The sequence below is a fragment of the Hypomesus nipponensis genome, chromosome 8, assembly GCF_054491055.1.
Source record: "Hypomesus nipponensis isolate SF chromosome 8, ASM5449105v1, whole genome shotgun sequence".
Lineage (NCBI taxonomy): Eukaryota > Metazoa > Chordata > Actinopteri > Osmeriformes > Osmeridae > Hypomesus > Hypomesus nipponensis.
The window spans coordinates 13,064,797-13,086,875 of record NC_140368.1 but is presented as its reverse complement, the minus strand read 5'-3'; the positions used below and the strand labels follow the sequence as shown (position 1 = coordinate 13,086,875).

General features: G+C 46.1%; 1 protein-coding gene across 3 annotated transcripts; it reads left to right on the top strand.

Moving 5' to 3' along the window:
- The first annotated feature begins 4,976 nt into the window (after positions 1 to 4,976).
- Positions 4,977 to 18,732, top strand: LOC146275239 (phospholipid phosphatase-related protein type 4-like). 3 transcript variants are annotated; one of them, XM_084703243.1, is made up of 8 exons: positions 4,977 to 5,054; positions 9,755 to 9,940; positions 13,305 to 13,434; positions 13,722 to 13,917; positions 15,793 to 15,850; positions 16,751 to 16,924; positions 17,083 to 18,408; positions 18,472 to 18,732. In XM_084703243.1, exons 1-8 carry the CDS (start codon positions 4,977 to 4,979, stop codon positions 18,700 to 18,702), a joined length of 2,379 nt encoding a protein of 792 aa, XP_084559369.1. In that variant the 3' UTR covers positions 18,703 to 18,732. The 3 variants fall into 3 exon arrangements, with proteins under 3 accessions (XP_084559369.1, XP_084559368.1, XP_084559367.1); XM_084703242.1 differs by having other exon boundaries at positions 17,083 to 18,423; XM_084703241.1 differs by having other exon boundaries at positions 17,083 to 18,732.
- Positions 18,733 to 22,079: the final 3,347 nt, after the last annotated feature.

Genomic DNA, 22,079 nt, shown 5'->3' with positions numbered 1-22,079 from the left:
ATCTTGTGGATGAGTATAGCAGTGCACTCAAAATCACTAGTAGATTGAGTCAGTGTAAACATCAACATATCTCTGGGGAATGTTCTTCACTAATCATATGTAGCCGGTGTGTGGTGACAATCACTCGTCAAGTATGTAACAGGACACAACTAATTGCTAACTTTTCGTTAGCGTAGTTGGTAGTGGTGGCGCTTGGGAAGTCAGAGGTGGCGAGTTCAAATCCCGGTCGGAGCGGACAGTGCCTCTGACGGAACTTGTCAGACCTCGTCTGTCACACGTACACTAATCAACGAAAAATACACAAATCAAGACTGTTTTTGAACGCCACCCATGGAATTCCCCCTAATGAATTCATGAGTGTGTTTAAGACAGCAGCCACGCAGCAAAGACTAAAGAGGAGGAGTTTCGAGGTCAGACTTGACATGGCTTGGCCAAAACTCATTCTCGTTGATCGCTCTGGTCATCAGTGATCCACTGGGGCACAGACTGGTGGTTTCGCTAATGATGATGATCAACACTTGGCTGGAGTTGCTCAGTACATCCATACAGGCGAGCACACACACAGACATACAGAGTCACACAGACACAGAAACGTGTACACACACGCATACCGTCGACGAGCGCCCCTCTAATAACAGACAGCTGTGTCATTCCAGCAGACCTGGGTGTGAGCTGCCATCGCTGGCACAGACCAATGAGAATGGAGATTGTGTCCAACTATGTGTGTGTGTGCGTTGACAAGAGGGAGCCAGAGAGTGAGAGGAAATGAGGGTGAGATAACGAGACAGAGTCAGAAAGATGAAGAGCGTGAGAGAACAGAGAGTTGCTTCGGGAGAGCCCTTTAGAATCTGCTGGAACATTGTGCTGTATGATTGAAGTGTTGAATAGGAGGTATGGTGGACGTGGCCAGTAAATGCAGTCCGTTCTTTGACTCTGACCACCGAAATACTGTGGAACACTTCTGATCCTTGATCTTGTGCTGTATTTTTGGTACGAGGACTGGTGTTTAACTGCCTCTCGGACTCTCCTCTTGTGACATCCTCAAACAGCTAACCCATAAACCCCTTATTGACTTATTGAAAAACCCTGAATTGCTAACAAATAACAACGGTTGTTGTGTTTGGGAGTACCTTCATAATTTGTCATTTAAATAATTCATCTTGAATTCAACATTTCAAAGTATTAATTGAACAGCAGGAGTGTTGCTGATGATGAGAGTGGACCTATTTGAACACTCAATTAATCAACTAAACACTCCTGCTGTTAAATGATCACTTTGTACATTGCTGTGTAAACTCCTTCATATTCATCACCATATCTAAAAACCCTTTAGTGCTGCCATAAAAGTAGCTTCATTCGACAGTCACACAAAGTTAATGGCATTAACTTGCTTCTGCCAAGTGTAGCGCTGGTAAAAGATAATTCCAGTAAATTGAGAGGGGGAGGGTGGCCATTTTGAAACTAATGCCATGTGATTAGTCTGAATGGTTTCTGTGCATCGACCAATTACTGTGATGGCGATGTATGCTCTTCCAAGCTCTGTAGTAATGGACTACAGATTAAACAGCCTTCACAGGTGAACATTTCAACTTTAATAGGCTGCTTGCTTAATACACCGTAACATTTTCGCATAATGGCCCCCTTCTCTCTCCCTCTCTCAGTCTTGCTCCTCTCTTTCTTTATTTCTCTTTTCTCTCTGTCTGTCGCTCTCTATCTCCCTCACATTTTCTAAATTAAGCTAAGTTAATAACATGCTATGTTCAAGAGCGGAACAGGAAATGAAAAGGATGACTTTTCTAAAGTTGACATACGCTGGAATGAATATTAACTGGAGAAGGTCCTCGGTTAACCTTTCACATGAATCAAGAGAGAAAACACCACGACAGATAAGAAAATATATGATGAAAGTATAAAGACAATTTGAATGTGAAATGAAATGCTTACCTCAGCAAACAATGACTTGGACTTCCAGAACTTCTTGTGACCTCTGTGCTGCTGTCTCTCTGGGGGCATGTTTCCATAGGCCTAACGTTTTCATGAACTGTCATATAGGAGAAAAATTAATTAACCAACCACAGCCATATCCAGTCCATTCTATTTTCAACCACTAGATGGAGACTGTTGCCACACAAATGTGGTACAAGTGGGGAAATATTTGCTTCCTGTGCTCATGTGCAGTGGGTTTACCACAGTTCCACCTTATGTCAGACTGCTAGCATTACCACTAGATGTCCCTACTAGCATAGAAAACAATCGTCACTACCGTTAGGACATGTTTCAGACTTTGCTCAGCTAATTGTTGGTTCCACAGTTTGAATTACACATAACCAGGCTGAGAAGTTTGTAGAGAATAAAAGTTATTTTGTTTATCCTCTATAAACTATAAACAAACTTCAAATGTTACCCTTGTTTTAATACTGTGTCGAAGTATCTTCTTCTCAGAAAAATGTCATAATACACATTCCAGTAAATCTTACCCCTTTTGGTACATAACCACAAAAATAAAACTTGTGTGCACTCTTATAATTGTGAATGCCTTTTCAAAAATGCTACAACACTCCCCACTGCCACAGTATGCCTTAGACTGCTCCCTTTTGACATTTTGCCTTTCTAGCTTAGTACACAGCATGCATTCTCCGGTGCCCCAGCCAGTCTGACGCTTCGCATACTAAACAGGCAGCTCTAGCAACAGCACAGACCACTAGATGCCTGGAGAGGGACATTATTCTAATTCCTCTAAGCAGAGGATGATATGACGGGAGCCGACACAGCTCGTTAAAACCTAGCGCAGACAGGGAATCGTTGGGATTCATGCTATTCTTGGACCCTTCTCTAAAGATGCTGCTCTGGTCAAACGTTGCCTGGGCCTCATGTTTAAAACATGCCTCTGCGATTCCATATGGGGGCCACATACTTCTGCTTTCTTTGAAGAGGAGAGCGAGAGGGTTTTGACTTTTACCTCCATAAATACTGTGCTTAAGGCAACTTGTATCGATTTGTTCTCTAACCACTCACCTACCACAGCTTTCTGTCTAGTAATTTCTCAGCCATTAGATTTGCGACATTTACACCAAATAGTTTTGAGATCTACAAAGTGAACACAGCATTGTCATTACCATCCTCATCAGTTATAGGCTACACTCTCCAAGTGTCCCGTAAGATACCATAAAGAATGTCAACTACTGACTCAAGGAAACTTGACAAACACTGCAACCGGCAAAATAAGTACATATTGTGTTAACAAGATAGGCTACTGTAAATGTATAATTAATGCAGCATATAAGTGTGACAAGAAGCGAAGATGATTGATACGGCTTCGTCCAACACAAAATCCGACAACTATTAGAAGTGCACTTTATGGTCTGAATGAACCTGACTGAGAACAACTGTGTCGTTTCATCTCACTATTTCTTATACAACTGCAGAATGATGCCTCTGGTCGGTGAATGCATACACACTTAGCAAGACATGTAAAGGTTGTCGTTGTCATAAGTATTGCAGTGCTCTCAGTTTCCTATCTCTCTGCGAGATTGGTAATGCCAAGCTGTCACTGTTTGATGTGCTAAAATAGTGACGATCACTAAATGCTTTTATCGTAGCATAAGAGTGGATAAGTCCTACCTTGGGCAGCTCAAGGAGTTTTAGCGACTCAACAGCACAATAACTGTAGCCAGAATCAGGAACAAACACACCTGTAAATCTACTGGATCTCGCTATTAACATCCAACGATATACATTTCGTTATAAAAAAACGTTTTGCCGTGGATTTATACGGAATAAAGTCATTCCATCGATACTTTCTGTGTCTGTTTTGTTAATTACCTTGCAGCATGAAGCTCAGTCGCCAGTGCGCAGGCGCGATTCGGGTCACTTATTTGCTGAATTTGACCGGTCCTGGAAAGGAAGGGAAGCCTGTATCTCCATATATATATATCATTTTCTACCACCCCATCCCTCATGACTTCTAGAACTCCCCCCCCCCCCCCCCCCCCCCCTAACCTACACATTTAGAATGCACGGCGGTGTTCGCTTTTTAGGCTTCTGGTGAACCTGCTGAAATTGTGTCTTAGCTATAGTGGGCCAGAACTATAGTCTGCATTCTTCATTAACTTGAATGAACATTAAAGTCGCATACATAGTGAATATAAAATCGAACTATATGAACACAATTAAAGATTGTGTGGGGATTGGCTGAATCCAACACAAGTGATCTGCCAAATGATTACTAGGATGTAGGCCTGCGGTCAAGTTCAGCACCACGGACAGCGAGGTATATCACTTGACTCCAGACACGTTCTTGTCTACGCTGTCTTTGGTTCTATAACATAATTAGGTGTTTTTCGTCCCCGCTACTCAGGCATTAACCTATCTGTTAAACGACCACGCATTCCTCTTTCTGGTGTTGATTTTGTCTGATAAATTAATGTGTCTGAAGCTATATGAAGCTCTAATATATCTACTCTAACTTCAGAAGTAGTGTTTGCACACTCTGTGAATCAAAAGGATTCATTTGTGCAATGTACTTGGTTTTTGACAGATGTTAACGATTCAATTTATTTCTGTTTCATTGTCAAATGCCTTCTGAGTTTATGTGTCCTATAGTGCGCCTGCGCCTTATTTTCACGCACCGTGGAGCCCCTCTACAAATGAAATGTAGCCGAGATTCTACACGCTCTTGTCCCAGCAATGCAACTGTCTGTTAAGTCATATGAAAAGATGAAGGGACGGCGCTTTTCTTCACACGATAACACCGAATGAGATTTTGAAGATTTTGTGTCGCTGGCAGAATATTGTCTTGTTTGGTCGGTGCATTTGAATTAAACCCCGGCAACAATCCAGAATGGAGCAAGCGGCAACCGCGGGCATATGATCTTGGCACACTAGACGTGACAGCGGCCGACATTATAGCATCCCCCCAACAGGTTCAGGCTGTTTCATTTTCGAGAGAGACGAGAGACGACCGTGCAGCCCAAACCATGTCCTCGAGAGAAAGACCGAAAGGAATTATGACCAAAGACAGCGTTAGTTTGTTGCCTTGTTTCTATTTCGTGGAGGTAAGTTATGATCTCAATCAACAGCCGCTGAAATCACTTGAGGTTTCACTGATAGTTTGCATGTTATATTTGACCTGTACTACTATGTATATTTAATCGATTATGCAACATGCTGTAATCCAAACGAATCCCGTGACAAAAGATCAGATGTCGCTAACTGAATTGCTCAGATGTGTTCATTGTTGTTGTCTCTATGTTAGTGTTCTGAGTAAAACAATCGTTCTCTCTTATAGCTTAACATTGAGAATTTTTGAGTTTATAAATCAATAATTGGATTTCAATGGACTGGTTTGCGTTGATGGCATTCATTCATGAATGCTGGGTTTATGAGATGTTGGCGGATACGGCGCGCTCAGTGTCAAGCTCTGCTCTGCTTTGCCGGTCTGTTCCAACCATCATGTGCCCCATGTAACCATCACATTAGATGGGGTTGAGAGATCAGAGTGGGTCGCCTCAGTCTGTCCTCCATGGCTGTGTACCAGAGGTAGTTGGATAACCACGCTAGCGTGATGAGCAGAGTGCTGTCTGGAGACTGCTTCAGGCTGAAAGACTGTCATTGGCTCCCTGAGCCAAACGGGTTTCGCTTGTCAAGTTTGCTCAAATGTCCATGTGAGCGACGCACGTTTAATCCCTACCTCAGTCAAGTCTACTGAAGTACGACAACTCTACAGTCCTTCAAATATAACGCACACAATTATTTCGGGCTTAGTCTCCAAGAGCCAAAACGTTTTCATTATGGTCGTATGACTCAACCATAGGATCATTAAATCACCAATATTTCAGCTAAATTTCTCCAGTACTACAACAACAAACCACTTGCCTGAGGTCTAATTTTCCTAGTGTGGAACTAATCGAAGCATGAAGCTTACAGTCAGTAATGTGAGATAACATCGCCAAGAACTTTACACTTGGTAGATTAAAGCAAAAGCAACACAGAGGAATCTACTCTTTACTGATTAAACTCTTAGATCTTATTGTTCGAACACTTGTCTACAAGCTTCACTAAAACCCCTAACCTAACCTTAAATGAGTAAGGCTAGGTGGGCGTAACAGTACATTTATATCGGTATGAACGTTTATTCATTTAGCAGACAATCATCGAAAACGACAACTTGTGTAAATTACATAAGTGCGGAGTTGTAAAAGTATGTCTAGGTAAAAAAAGAAGAAAAAAACTTTACTCAACTGTGAACAATGCTTTCAGACTGAGGGGAAACCTGTACTACAATTCCCTTGATGGGCAGGGAGCTGAAGCATTATGTAGGGCAATGGGGCACAGCTTCCGTAGAGACTGGGACAAGTGGAAGTGCCACGCTGGAATCAAGTATAAACTCTAAAGAAGGCTGGGCTTAGAATACTCTCTGTACAGTAGACCCTGTTACTGCAAACATTTAGTCATTCCCCAGACGCTCTTATCCAGTGCGACTTACAGTAAATACAGGGACATTCTCCCCGAGGCAAGTAGGGTGAAGTGCCTTGCCCAAGGACTCAACGTCCTTTGGCGCGACCAGGAATCGAACCATCAACCTTCTGATTAATAGCCCGACTAAACGCCCATCCATCTGACCCCCCAAACTGAGGGAGGTCTGGAGAGCTGAATCCCAGATCCCTTCATTCATGTGTTTAGTTTTTCATTCACCCTTTGTGTGAATCAATCAACCCCCCCACGCCCACCAAATCTCAGCTTCTGTGTATTGTTTCAGTCTCTCTCCATCCCTATCTCTTTCTCTCCTCTCTCTCTCTCTCTCTCTCTCTCTCTCTCTCTCTCTCTCTCTCTCTCTACTCGCTTATAACTGTCTCTTACTCGCTTATAACTAGTCTGTCTCAGAAGGGGGCCTCTGAGTTTCCACGTGTGTCAATGGGGTTTAATGAGAGTGTTAACAGGTCTCCGGGAGTGCGAGACACCCAGTAAACTTCAGACAGCAACGGGGTACCTACAGCTCCAGTGTGTTCGTACAGAGGATCCTCCATCCATACTGCCGCTGGAACTCTAAAAATAGCCGCCGGCTAACCAAGCTTTAGCCCTCGTTTCCATTTGTATACATCCATTATTCAAACTTCACTGTCACTCCGCTTCTCTTTCATTTTCTATAATCACACCGGGTATGGGTACTTCCCCAGGGAGATTGGAGGCCCTCCTTCCCCTTGGCTCTGTGTGATGAGGGCAGAAGGATGACTCGGGGATTTCAATTACACTGCACACCTGGGGATCTGAGGAAAACGGATCAGAAAGCTCATCACCCCCCGTGTGCTTTTACTGCAATGACTATGGCAACATCGCAAATACACCTCGCTCTGCACACTTTCGTCGCTGGTGAAAGTTTATTTGAATGCCTCCTGTCGTCAACCAGATCGTCCTTTGGTGTTTGTCCTCTCAATCCTTTGGTATTGTAATAACACTTTGTACCTTTGGAAAGAGGTATGTTCATGCACAGTACAGAAGTGCTGCCTCTCATCTCCCTATAAGACTGGGCGGCGTGTCTTTCTCCTCCCCCCCCCCCCGTACCACTGACCTATATTCCTGCCAGCCTGCAGTAGCTGAACGTGAGAGACTTGGAGCTGAGGGCTAGGCACAGCAGGGAGGAGAGGGGAGGTATGGACCGGCAGGAGAGGGGGGGGGGAGGAGAGAGGACTTGCTGAGAGGAGAGGAGAGAGGAGTATCTGAGGGGAGAGGATAGGACAGAAGTGGTTGAGCCCCAAGCTGAACGGTGAGGGAGAAGAGGAGAGGGGAGGAGAGGGGAGGGAAGAGGAGGAAAGGAGAGGACAGGAGCGGCGACGAGGAAGATGAAAGGAGAGGAGCGGAGGGAATACAAGTTGTATGCAAGGAGGAGAGATTGGGCGGAGGCAGAGTAGGGGATGGAAGGGGAAGGGAGTGTAATCGAACCATTTTAAAATGCCACTCTGCACACCAAAAAAACATTCTCAGCCGGCAAAGTCAGTCATCATAGTCGTAAGTAGATTTTGACTGAACTCAGTGATTATGAAACATTTCCCCTTCTATCAATGTAATGGGCTAACAAGCTGCAAGATATACCAGTCATAAATATTAAACATCACTGGACAAGAAAATATTGCTGGCTAAGCGCTTTTCAATCTACTATATGTGCTACACTGCAGGGGTGTTGGGTGATGGATAAATAGAGAAATAAACGGATGGAGATATGGATAGACCTTCTATTCACACATAACTGGGGTTTCCATATCCCATCCCCATCACATCAGGAACTGATTTGGCGACAAAAGCGACTTATTTGGCATCAAAAATGATATCAAGTCAAAGCTAATAACATCGTGTAGCCCCTGTTACAAGCACTGTCATAGAGGGCTTCACATATGCCCACAGACTGGCACTTACGTGTAACCAACTTAAACCCTGAAGGAATACAAGGACAAACTCAAAAGAAGTGATGGAAAAATTAGTTGAAAAAAAAAAAAATCTACTCCTCCATAGACTGTCGTTGAAAAATACAGTTAATATAAAGTGAAGTGCCCTTCCAAGTTTTGAATTTGTATTGCATCAGTTTGGGGCAACATTCGAAACTATTGTGATCGTACAATGAGGATACTCAAGAGGATTTCATATTAACCGTACTCTGTACATGTTTTAATAAACGTAGTTATGAATCTGGAAAAGCAGCATGGATGTTTGCCCGGGGCTGGGCACAGACCCCAAGCTGCATTGCAGCCCACATTTAATACCGCGCCACGTTTAGTTGCACAATTTTTTTTTGCTGACACATTCAGTTCTGTCATAGTTCAGACCTGTATACAATTATTTCGCTTTCAGGTACAAACATTCGCTTGATTATAATTACATTTTATAGATACTTCTATTTGATACATTTCATGTCAAGCCAATTTACCATTAGACCAAAAGGACATGGACGTCTATGGCAGTTCTACAAACACATTGTCAACCAAACCAACTCTGCAACATTTTAAAATATGTTTTAGGTGTTATTGTTTCAAGTTAATAAGTAAAATACAATTTGGGTCCTGATTTGAATCCAACTTTGTCTTTATCATTAGTCGTGCGTCTTCGTCATTGGTGATGGTGTTATCTGAAGTGTCTGCCCAGTATGATGGAATATCCTGTTTGGGCCCAACCCACAGGAGAGATCTTATAGAGAATGGCTGAGCTGAGCAGGAAAGCACTGTGACAGGGCTCTGTGAAATGAGCCCAGCAATGCAGCCACCCCTGTCAGAGCCAGGGAAATCACTTCCCAAAGTTCTCAAAAAGCTCTCTTCATAATGCATGTGTCATGACACGGCTTATATCTCCTCAGTAGACCTGCAGAAAGTTTACATGTTGAAACAGAGCCAACGGTTTGATTGTGTTTTGTTTCTTGGTATGTATTCCACAGCCGATTATGCCGTGACTTGGTATCTCTGTCTGTTTTAATTTGTGACAAACGAACGAGAATCGAGTGTTGCTCTCGTTCTTACGAGGCGGATCTTTGTGGGTATCCAGCGCCTGAAGCTCTCGACACCCAGAGTGTTATTGTAGAGACATTCGGATTGAGCAGATGAACCTCTCTTCCCTCGGGTGACAACGCTTCCACCACAAAGCAGCTCTTTCTGGTACAATAACCCTGATGAGGTTTTCAAGTCTCAACAGGCAACACAGGCACTCACTGTTTCCTCTTGTCTTTCTGTTTTGTTCCGTGTCGTTTATTTGTTGGTTTGTCGACGTCGTCGAGCTCCCCATCCTGGTGTCGTCGGTGGTGAGCCTCTACTTTGTGGAGCTGACGGACATTTTCAAGCCCGTGCGCTCCGGATACATCTGCAACGACCGGAGCCTGAGCCTGCCCTACATCGATCCCACCCACGAGGTCATCCCCCTCCTCATGCTGCTCTCTCTGGCTTTCTCCGGACCCGCTATCACGGTCAGACACTGGACATTGCACCCCAAACACACACACACACACACACACCAGGACCTCGGTGAGGGAGTCATGTGGTTAAGAAGCGGTCACCAGGACAGAGGACTCTGCCCAGGGTTAGAAGGTGACGCACCCAGGGCGTCCTTTAGGGCTGGTTCGTTGTCGTTCATCCAGTTCAAGGTCACATGCTCATCCTCGGGATTGGGGTCAGCTGTGCTTGTGGGCCGACAATGTGCAGGCCGTTCTATCTCATCATGACCAGCAGGGCCTTCTCTGAGCGCCTGGTTGCTTTCTTCCATCAATATAAATAGGTGTTTATAGGAGTGGATGGATCATGAAACTGCTTCCAGTGAATAACACACCCACACAAGCCTAGGCCTATCATTGAACCACTTCTGTTAGGTTTAGACTGCAGTCCTCGGCATGACAAAAATGTTGGAGACACATTATCCCACAACCTCAAGCATACTGGGTTAGCTGTATATTGGTCTGCAAATGCTCAAATTGTCACTGTGAATAGGAAGGATCGCACAGTGGAAAACGATCTGTGGTTGGGAGGTTCCACCTATATTCCCTGTTATCCTGTCACTCTACACGCCACCAACATCATATCCACATTCATCCAGTAAGGAATGTATAGTATTCAGATGCTTTTCAGTGGAAGTCAATCTTTTTTTAAAAAGCAGGCTGGCTCTGAGATCTCCTAGCAACCAACAGCGAGGGGATCTGGGGGTTTTCCAGGCTTGTCTTGTCAGAACCGTTCTCCATGGCGCGCACGCTCCGGCACTGCAACTGTCAGCCACCGTAAGGCCGCCGCCCACCCCCAGGCATCTTGGGAACACGAGTCCTAAAGTTGATGGCTGTCTTGTATAGGGCAAAGTCCCCTTTCGCGGATCCAGTCGGAAATGCACTCAACGTTTCCCCATGTTGCCTTCCTCCTAAAGAAAGATTTAGTGCGGTCCTCATGGGCAGGAGGACGAGAGTGCCCCGTGTTGACACCAATCCCCGTGCGCTCGGATCGCCGTGGGAGAGGTGGACCAGCGATGATGCACTGCAAGGCAAGAATGTCAGCTGCAGCTGTTGGGTGAATGAGCATCTGTTTGTGACATGAAGTCGTTGGTGCTCAGGTGAACGGCCTGACAGGGAATCTACTATCTAGTGTAGTCGGGTGTGTGTGGTAGAACTGGGGTGGCGGGGGTGGAAGAGGACGAGGATGAGAGGGAGAAGGATGTGTGTGTGTGTGTGTTGGCAGCCTGCTCATGCAGAAATGTGCTGATTGCTTCACACTCCGATAGTCCTTCAGTACTGGAGGCAGAGTTCCTCTGTTTTAAAAGTGTCAAGATGACTGAGATGTGCTCGTGTGTTATGCTCTCTGAACTAAGCAAAAATGACATGTTTATCAAATTAAACTCAAAACGGGGCCCTTTAAATGTTTCTGAGAAAGGTGCCTCTGAGAAAGGTGATTTTAAATCTAGAACTGTCCAATTGTCAAACAGACACATACATCAAAACTTCAGCGATCTTCTCTCTGAATGAATCATCTATTCCAGTCAAGCTTTCTGAAGCGGGGATTTAATATTGGTCTCAGTCCAGATTCCTTCCCCGATCCAATCTATCAACTTCACTCTTCTAGCTATCAGACTTAACAAGATTTATTAACTAGCTGATAATAAAGCTAAATTGGATAAATGAGAAAAGAAAGCAAATTAACATCAGGCTTTCGCGATGGGATTGCATATAAACGCTATAATCATTCGATATTCCCTTCGCGATCCCCGTGCAGACGGCTCGGTGAAATCTGAAGATAGAAATGATAATTGATCAGCATTCCAGGTATCGCTCGTTCAAATCCCTCTTTTACTATGCCCCCGTCTGGTCTACAATGGATTCAGTTTTTTCAGTGTGTGCGTGTGTGTGTGTGCAGGTAGCCAGGTCTCCAACCACTCAGCCAGTTTTCCGAGCTCAAAGACTCGAAAGTCTGTCCTCGATTCCTGGTGTTCTTTGTCCTTGCATCTTCCTCTAAAGGCCCCAGAGTCATCAGGTGTACTTTGAGAAGAGGGAAGAGGAGGGGAAATCAGGAACAAATAGGAGACACATTTCATGTCTGTGTTATTGGATCAATAAGCCAGTCAGATGGTGAGCGGGTGCTGCCATGGCGATAGCAGTGTGATATCTTGGAACAGGCTAGCATCACAGTGTGAAGGCAGGCTTCAATAAGGTCTTAGCGACTACCCATAATACTTTGCCATCCAGGCCAGGGAGCCGATCCCTGCTGACATCAAACAGGCTGTCCCACTGGAAAAGAAAACTCTTCTAGCACTACATACAGTACAGTAGGTTGGATAGGTTGTGGTGTGCTGAACCCAATAATTAAAATCAGTGTTGACATACATTGACCTCGGAAGATGACAACATGATGCGTGTCCTATTCAAATCAAAAGGGCTATTTGCATATCACTTTTTTTTTTTACAAGCGTTGCCACAGATGGCTTCACAGATGACCTTAGACCAGCACATAACACCATTATAAAACTCTAGGAAGACATGGAAAATCTCTTGACACATGATAGAAGATGTACGTTTTCATTGTTTTCATGTTATGTCTGTAGTCCAGGATTGCATGTCCACAATGACAGGGCCGGAGCGTAATGGATCAAGTTGTCTTAGCTTCTGTAACTGAGATTCATATTGACAGACACAGCAGGACAGGTGTGTGTATGGTGGTCAGAAAAGGGAGGGTGTGTGTGTGTGTGTGTGTGTATGTGTGTGTGTGTGTGTATATGTGTGTGTGTGGACACCGCAGAGCTTCCCAGGATCCTGTCGGAGTGCCCAACACGGTGGAAAAAGTCTGCTGTCACAACGTTTCTCACAGCCCATTGTTTTCCATTGTGCAATCTGAACCCTGGAACGCATCCATCAACTGTTTGTGTTTACATAACGGCGGCCATATCTCCAAATTCCAGCAGCTGTTCCCGTCATCGTTATGATCCTGTTGGTGAAAAGTGATAACTCTGGCTTTAGTAAAGGTTGCTAGCCTGCTGCAGTTCTGCGCTAGCCTGCTGTGCTCCTCCCGGTGGTAAAGCAAGGGATTGAACCAGCGCCTGCGAGTGAAGCTGGGGTATTCGTTATGTGAGCACACAGTGCTGCAACAGTACCTTGTCCTCCCCCTAACCTCCCAGCTGGGGTAGTGAGATCCACCCCCCCACCCCCCCCCCCTCCCCTCCACACACAAAGAGAGATGGAGGTGCAGAGCTGGAGAGATCAGTCTGGAGCAGGGGAGGGAAAGGAGGGGTGGAATCTGATCTCTTTAGCCCCTCTGCGTCTGTGGTATCTCTGACACGGCCGCACGCTTGTCTCTCTTTGTCAGATAATGATCGGAGAGGGGATTCTGTTCTGCTGTCTCTCCCGGAGGAAGAACGGGGTCGGGGCTGAGGCCGACATCAACGCCGCCGGCTGTAACTTCAACTCCTTCATACGACGAGTGGTCAGGTTTGTCGGTAGGTTTCTCAGTCCTTCTTCTCTCTCCAGCAGCCAGCCAACAAACAGCTCAGAGGTGTGACAGTGTCGGTTATACATGATTAAACCCGTACGAAATGACGTGGAACGAGCACTTAAGACAAGATGGTGCTGTATGTTTGTCTTTGTGTTGCTCATGGGGATACACACATCCTTACGTGTGCCCGTGTGCGCGTTTGTGTGCTGTGCACGTGTGGTGCGTGGGGTGTGTCTACGCGTGCTTGTGTGTGACGTGTGTATGTGTGATGTGTGTGTTTGTGACGTCTAGGGGTGCACGTGTTTGGCCTGTGTGCCACAGCTCTCATCACTGACATCATCCAGCTGGCCACAGGCTACCATGCCCCCTACTTCCTGACCGTGTGTAAGCCCAACTACACCACCCTGAACCTCACCTGCGACCAGAACTCCTACATCCTGGACGACATCTGCTCTGGGGCCGACCTCACCGTCATCAACCAGGGAAGGTGGGACACTGTGGCCTTTCAACTTTGACCTGTGAACTCCCTTTTGTCACTTTTTTTGTGTTCCTAAAGAAGAACTTGAGGTGGTTTAGATTACTGGGCACATTGTGAGATGAGAATACTCCAGGGGTCTATTTTGAACAGTGAGCATTACCAAGTTTTACGAATTGAGCTTCAGCAAAAGAGGGTCTGTATCCTTGCTGTCTTTTATCTGCAGCCAATGTAGGTCTTGGTGCTGTATGTGAGTAACATTCTTCCAATTACTGGGCCTTTTTTAGCAGGTTTTCAGAGCAGCAGTGGAATGCCAAATTAACCAGGTTTTTAGGGTGGTTTGTTTATGAGGAATTTAGCTCAATGTCAGTTCTGGTTGCTCAGTTCTATTTTCATACTGAAACACACAGGACCAGACAAGTCTATTTTAGTATCTAACAGTGGGTACGGGAAAGAAGAGGAGCCCTATTGCTCTTCCTAATGAGGTCTCTTTCAAAGAGAAATATGCTGAAACACATCAGTAAATAGCTCCTCACACTCAACAGTCTTAGTTTAAGAAAGCAAGGCCCAAATGAGCTTCCTTCAATATTTACAAAGTCCATGGAATTCTTGGGAAAATAAATAAATTGGCCTTTTAGAAGGATAGTATCTGTGTTCAAACTTTTAAGTCGCCCGTTTAAAGACTATAGCCTGATACAGTATTTGTGTGAAGTGAACACTAGACATCAGCCTGCATGTGTTGCTGAAGAATAGCTCAAGCCTACTACCGTAGTTTAGACTGGATCATTTATCGTAGGATATTGTCCATCTTAATGCATCTTTTGTCACTTTAGTATCATCCATAATAAATCGATTCATCCTTCTTCCCCTTCCCGTGGAAGACAAAATGCCAAGTTGTCCCGCTGATTCATGCGTCTCACCTGCGTGCGAAACCACTCCGACCCGCTTTGTCATTCCGCCGACGGATGCACACCGTCAAGCGTCGCATCCATCCTCGGTACAAACGGAGAACGGCGAGACAGACCATTAAATTCTTCCTGAACCTTTTTAACCCTCCGCGCGAGCTGCAGCCAGAGGCGTAAACACGCTGTGCTCTTCTATGTGGCTACGCTAATTAACCAGAGACCCCGCTAGAGACATGACAGAGACCCCGCTAGAGACATGACAGCGTGGAACAGTGGAATTGTCTTTTACGTTGGAGGGTTGCAGATAGATAATGCGTCATTGAAGACGTAAGAATGTGTGATGTTCATTTAGTTAGGTCAATCATACAGACACGGCTTTATTTTTCGAATTATATATTCTCCGAGATCTCTTGTGTGGTTGTGTTGAAAGTTAATGATTAACGAGGAGTAAACTATGTGGGTAGGGTTCTGTTATATGTATTTTGATCTTTAAACCAAATGATAGAGCAAGTGGGAGAGCCAAAACAATAACAGGGTCAGATCTTGGGAGAAGTACGCTATTAAAGTGTAGCTCAGTGAATAACTGGGGCACCAGTTCAATTACATTATCAACGGTGTTATGTAGCTTTTGGTAATGCTTCAGATAAGCTCTTTATGGCATGCAGTCATCTATGATGCAAGCGCTGCATTCAAAATGAATCTAGAGCACTTTCATAATGATGTATTATGTGTTTGTGTGCTTACCTGTCTCCATATGTGTGCCCGGCTGTCTAGTTGACTTAACTACATTTGTGTGTGTGTCTGTGTGGGTGTGTGTGTGTGTGTCAATATGTGTCGGTGAGTCTGTGTATCCTCGGATGTTGTTTTGAGATAGCATCTCATTCAGTTGGTGTGAGGGTGATATTTATGTTTCCAATGACTCGTGTGCTAAGTGTGGGCTGAGGCGGCAACGTTGTTATTTCTATTCATCTGTCTCTTCCAGAAAATCCTTCCCTTCACAGCACGCCACCCTGGCCTCCTTCGCTGCCGTCTACGTCTCGGTGAGTTATCCGTCCCAACCGCACCCCAGTCCTCCCCCCTCGCCATCTCCAAACATCTCCGGATTGGCTGGTGCACTTGGCAGATGACTCAAGCAAGCCTTTCTGTGGCATATTCAATCAACCATTGTACCTGGGTGTTGCGGATTCAATCATCTGTGTTCTAAATAGAGCCGCTCGCCCACAAATCAGTCCTGTCTCCCATTGTTGCTTGTTTTCCGAGCCAGGTTCATCATCCTCATTTCCTGAGGCGAGATTAACCTCCCAGGTTAGTACAGCAGCAGCCACTTCCTGTGTGGGCTAGTAGGAGATTGAGTTCATGCTGATAGATACTAAAGAACAAACCCCTGAAGCTGGGCGATTGGTGGCCGAGGCACGTTACCCAGAATCCCGAGCACTGCTGTGTCCACAGTGAGGGCTGGAAGCCATAAATCTACTATAATATAGTACCTCCATGGGGGAGAGTGCTGACTCATGTGTTGTGAAATATAAACAACACTCTGCTACACTGTGACCTCTTCACAAAGGAGAGAACACAGAAGGAGGGATATATATATATATATATATATATATATATATATTAGAGAGAGAGAGAGAGAGAGAGAGAGAGAGAGAGAGAGAGAGAGAAAGGAAAGAAATATAGAGAGATAAGAAAGAAAGCGAGAGAGAGAGTACTGTAGAGGGAGCAAGAAGAGAAATAGAGAGAAAGAGGCAGAGGAAGAGAACGAGAGAGACAATATCACCCTAACCCTACAAATGCACCACAAGGTGACCAGTGACAAACACCTTGCTGTCAAACGATAACCTGACCTACAACTTCTCTCCACCCTGGCCCAGCGTGTGCAGATGGAGCCGTGCCGGGTGTGCTTAATCCCCCCCCCCCTCTCTCTGTGTGTGCCCCAGATGTACTTCAACAGCACGCTGACAGACTCCTCCAAGCTGCTGAAGCCCTTGCTGGTCTTCTCCTTCATCATGTGTGGCATCATCTGCGGCCTGACCAGGATCATCCAGTACAAGAACCACGCCATCGACGTCTACCTGGGCTTCCTGCTGGGTGGAGGCATCGCCGTCTACCTGGTAGGAATCTGAACCCGGGCACTTCTCATGTGACCGATGTTGCTGCCCGTCGGGCCGAATCAGCCTCGCTCTCGTTTGATCCTATGGTTTGATGGTGATTCAATTGAGGATGGATGGTAGGGGGTTTGTTTCATTTGAACCCCCTCTCCCCCCTCCAGGGAATGTATGCCGTGGGGAACTTCCAGCCCAACGAGGAGTTCTGCTGCCCACCTCCCCCGCCTCCACAGCGTCCCACCTGCACCCTCCCCCACATCAGCCAGGAGGCCGGGCGCCACCTGCAGGCCAAGGGCTTGTCCGCCTCCCACTCGGAGGGCATCCTGCACCGCAACCTCCACCACTGCCCCAACGACCCGGCGGGCAGCCTGAAGAGGTCGAGCGCCGGCGCGGAGGCCATCTCGCCCCGCGGCCCCCCGGGTCTGGACAGCCTGGTGACCTTCAGCCACACCCTGCCGCGGGCGCACACGCCGGCGACGCTGGAGGAGGCGGCCCGGCGCAGCGCTGCCATCCACGCCACCATGGACTCCAGCCGCTCCAAGCAGCTGCTGTCCCAGTGGAAGAGCAAGAACGAGGGCCGCAAGTCGTCCCTGCAGAGTCCCCACGCCTCCGACTCCTGCTCCTCCTCGGAGATGGGGGGCCAGCTCCCCCCGCCGCACCTCTACCACCACGGCAGCATGGAGCTCCGCTCCTGCCCTGACCCCTCGGCCATGGGCCTGGGCCTGGGCATGAACGGAGGAGACCACCTGTACCCCCACCCCTACCTAGCGGCAGGCTCCAGCAACACCCTGCCCAGCAACTGCAGCGGGCTGACGGGGGGAGCTCGGATGTCCATGCAGTCCAGACCCGGCTCCTCCCAGCTGGTTCACATCCCCGAGGAGACCCACGAGACCTTCAACAGCTCCTCCCCCAGGTCCGCCAGCACCACGGGGGAGGACGTGGCGGCCAACAGCTCCGCCCGCGACAACTGGATGAAGGCAGCCGAGAAGAGCGGCGCCCCCGCGAGGGCCAACGGAGGAGGGCCGGGCCAGCCCCGGATCATGCAAGTCATCGCCATGTCCAAACAGCAGGGGCTCCTCCACTCCAAGAGCCTGGACGAGAGCAGCATCGGCTGTGAAGGGAGTTGCCAGGCTGGGTCCGGCCCGGGTCGGTATCGCTCGCTGACCGACCAGGATCCTCCCAGCGCTCCGGGCAGCACGCTGGGCAGCACGGTGGGGAGCATATCCGGAAGCACCGGGGCCATCGTGAGGGTGGAGGCCCACCCCGAGAACCACCTACCCCTGGTCCAGGCTCCGTCCGTGGACGGGAGCGGCTCGTGGAGGTGGAGGTCCCAGGATGGTGGTGGAGGTGGAGGAGGAGGAGGGTGTAGTGTCCGTCAGTCCTTCGAACTCAATGACCTCAACAGAGACTCGGAGAGTTCCGAGTCGGTCAGGGACGGCACCATAGACAGGAAGAGAGTGACGGTCCAAAACCCCCACAACCCCCACGGCGCTAACAGCACCCCAGTCACCAGCCAGAGTCAACACCCAGGGGACCCGCGCCTCCAGGCCCAGCCCATCACCACCATAAGGGTCACCCCTGTGGAGGGGAGTGGGGTCGGGGGTGGGGGTGGGGTCGGATACGCTGCTTCGGACTCGGCTCCTTCAGTGGTGTCCAGTCGGGACTCGACTCTCCGGAGGAAAGGGAATAACATCATTCTGATCCCAGAGAGGGGAACCAGCCCAGATACGACCCGGAATATCTTCTACAAGGGGACCTCATCCACCCCTGCTTTTAAGGAATGACTTCTTAAAGAGACAGTACACTGGATATTAGTGACATCGTAACGATATAAACGTGAGGGCATTTGTTACAGTCTCTGACTATAGTATGTTTACAGCCACCCTCGGTCAGTGATTTGAGTCGGTTTGTCGCAATATCCAGATGTATTTGATCGACCAAACAGGCATGTGTTTTGCTCACACTTAAGCACAAATCCTTTTCGTGTTCTATAGGTTTGACTTTTCTTTGTTACTTATGCTGTCACTGACACGTGATAGGAATGGTGTAGCATTGATATTGTGCCAGTGTCATTTTAAAACTATAGTTTGAGTTGAATAAGTGTTTATATTCAACATGTTTACCTTTTCACATAAAATAGCTATTATGTAAAGATATAGTGAAATATTAGACTTGTGCACCATAACTGTGGAAACAAACTTTTCTTTTGCAATTTTCTCCTAATGTAAATTTTGTATTTTTACTTGGTGCTAAACCACTCGCACTATCTAGATTAATTACATAATCGAACAAAAAAAGTAAATTATTTTGCAAAGATTGATGTGTACTATCTTGATAACAGAAAGACAAATACCTTTTGTATGACACTTTCTGGTATACAAATTCCATATAACCTAGAGAAAACTGTGTTGACGACCAAAAGTGCTTGGTATACTAACTGTAGCTATGACTTCAATATGCTGTGAAATGCACTGATGTTTATTTTTTACTCTCGTGTCCTTTACAGTGACATTGTTGTGTTCTCTTTATAGAAATATCATACCCATGGCACAAAGTACAGACATCGGGTATATATATATATATGTCCAAATGTCACAGTCAGATGACATGGATGGCCCTTCTTTGATACTTGGGTGGGTGTGTGAGAACCAGGTTGACTCTTAACTGTGACGGTGGGTTAGGGTTCAACAGAGATCTCACAAAGCAACGCTGCATTTGAGTCCGTTTTCATTTTTTCTCTCCATGTAAAGCACCGTTCTCACCTTATGAAATATATATAATCTAAGTTAGACTGTAGCATAGGACAGATATATACTTTGTTTGATCCTCCTTGTAAGTTTACCAGTTGAGTTGACACCGTCAACCGTTATTGTTCGACCAGAGCACTCTATGTCATCTATTTCTGCTGCAGACTGTGAGTTGTTTTGGGCAAGATAAAAATAGAAAAGTTTTTTTTTTTTTTTTTTTTTTTTTCACAAAGACCTTGACACTGTATCCTGGCTAATGTTAGCTATCAGAAGTGACTAACCCTTAGAAGTGTGTTACGAATCCTGTGCATATCAGTGACAAATAATTGAAATAATAAATAGTTAATTAATTTTCATTTTAGCACCCCATGATGAGTCAACATATGTTATGTAATTATGAAGAAACGTTATGAATTCATTTTCCACCTGGGACTTTGAAGCGAATAACAACACAATATATGCCAAAGGGTATTTTTTAAGTAAATGCAATTACAACTTGGTTCTTTTTCGTGTCATATAGTTCTGTACTATAAACAGTAGCAGGCCCCTGTAGCCATGATTAACCCTGTGTTGTCCTGACCACTCTTTTTATTGGGAAGATTCTATTATTTCAGATCCAGTGTCTCTCTGCTCATCCCATAGCACATTTAGCCGGACTCACTCTATGAACTGACTTCAGATCATTAACGTGACTGTGAAACCAGAGAAACAATGTACTGGAGTGACTGAAAACAAAATGGTGATCAATAATCTTCTCCTGTCATAGCGAACATCCAACGCACGTTTATCAGGGCAGATGGCAAACTGTGTGTTGTCTAAGTATTGGAATAAATGTTTGCAATTTATACTGATGAAATCATTTCAACTGGAGTAGACTTCACATAATTTACCTATTTAATTCTTCTATCAGCTCTTCCTCAGTCTTTTCTTTTTCCTTTTTTATCTGGCCATCACTTTAGATTCAGTTTTTAGGAGAGTGCTTGAAGCTCTGGGCGTCTGCCTCAAGCGAATCGTGGAGATGTTTGATCTCGGTGTTCGACCTCATGAAAGGCTAGCTTTGTTGATTGTTCCCAAAGAAGACTCTCCCAGACGCATCACAGACATCCCTGTTTTTATGGTTATTACAGAATCATTCAAATCAAGCTGTCTCGTTCTCTCCGAAGATATGCCGAGCTGCCCTTTTATCAAAGTTCAAAAGAGCAATAATAATTTCACAGTTTGATGCAGCTCTCTCTGTCTCCCCCCGTTTCCGAACTTTCTCTGATTTTCAAACCTCTCTCTCTGTCTCTCTCTCGGTCTCTCCCTCCTCTTTTCTCTCTCTCCCTCTCTCTGAACCACCCACTGCTTTCACTTACTGTGTATAAGAAGCCGTACTTGTAAGCAATGCCATGTATAATTACCATCATTGGCTCCTAAGTAGGTCAGTGAATTGACCTAAATGGAAGGTTCCAGCACTCACAGGGAAAGCTTATCTTGGTAAGGAGGATGAGGATGAGAAACTAGGAAAACCAAGACAGCACACAATTAATTGTATGGTTTCTGCCAACCGAGCCATGTGTAAACTAATCAAGCATCACACCACTCACAAACAGAAACACATAGAAGGGCACACTCTTTCTCTCTCTCTCTCTCTGTCTCTCTCTCTCTCTCTCTCTCTCTCTCTCTCTCTCTCACACACACACACACACACAGGCACGCTCTCTCACACACCCACAGACACACACACACACACACAGGTGAGCACTCTCTCACACACACACAAGACAAGGAATCCCCATCAGAAACGCCGTGGCCGTGTCTGGTTAGAGCGGCAGCCATGTTCGGGTCACAGTGGCATCCCCCATGTAAGCTAACGCTGAGGAAAGTGTCCAAGGTTGGTGATGTAAGAACAGTTGGTCTTTCTGGGTCTTCTGCAGTGAGGCATGCCTGTCAGGGTCAGTTCAGCCAAGTGGAAAGTGGATACCTGGGTGCTGGGTGCGAGGTGAACTGTAACAGGAGAGTTGTAGTGTGAAAGACAACACCTGACCCGGCAAGGCTGAGGATGTCATCTCAACTTGAGTCTCTGTGATAAGAGAAAACCCAGGCATGAACTCATTGGACGCATCTGGCAATGGTATACTTGGCAGCTGGAGTAGGGGTTCATCTCTGAAAACAGTTATGTGCTGTATAATCGTTTTATAAATACTTGAGATTGTGTAAAAACTTTCATGATTGGATTAGGACGGTGTTATCATATATTTAACATATGTCACCATAAGCCTTTTGGTCTATACCAGTCTTGAGGTTTTAGCAATGCAAACTGATCTATGTTTTATTTTATGCTTACCTTCATGCTTGGTTTATTGATGCTCGTAGCAATAGTGTTAAATCTTCTTCGTCACCCACCCCCCCGTTCAATGTAGGTCAAAGAGAAA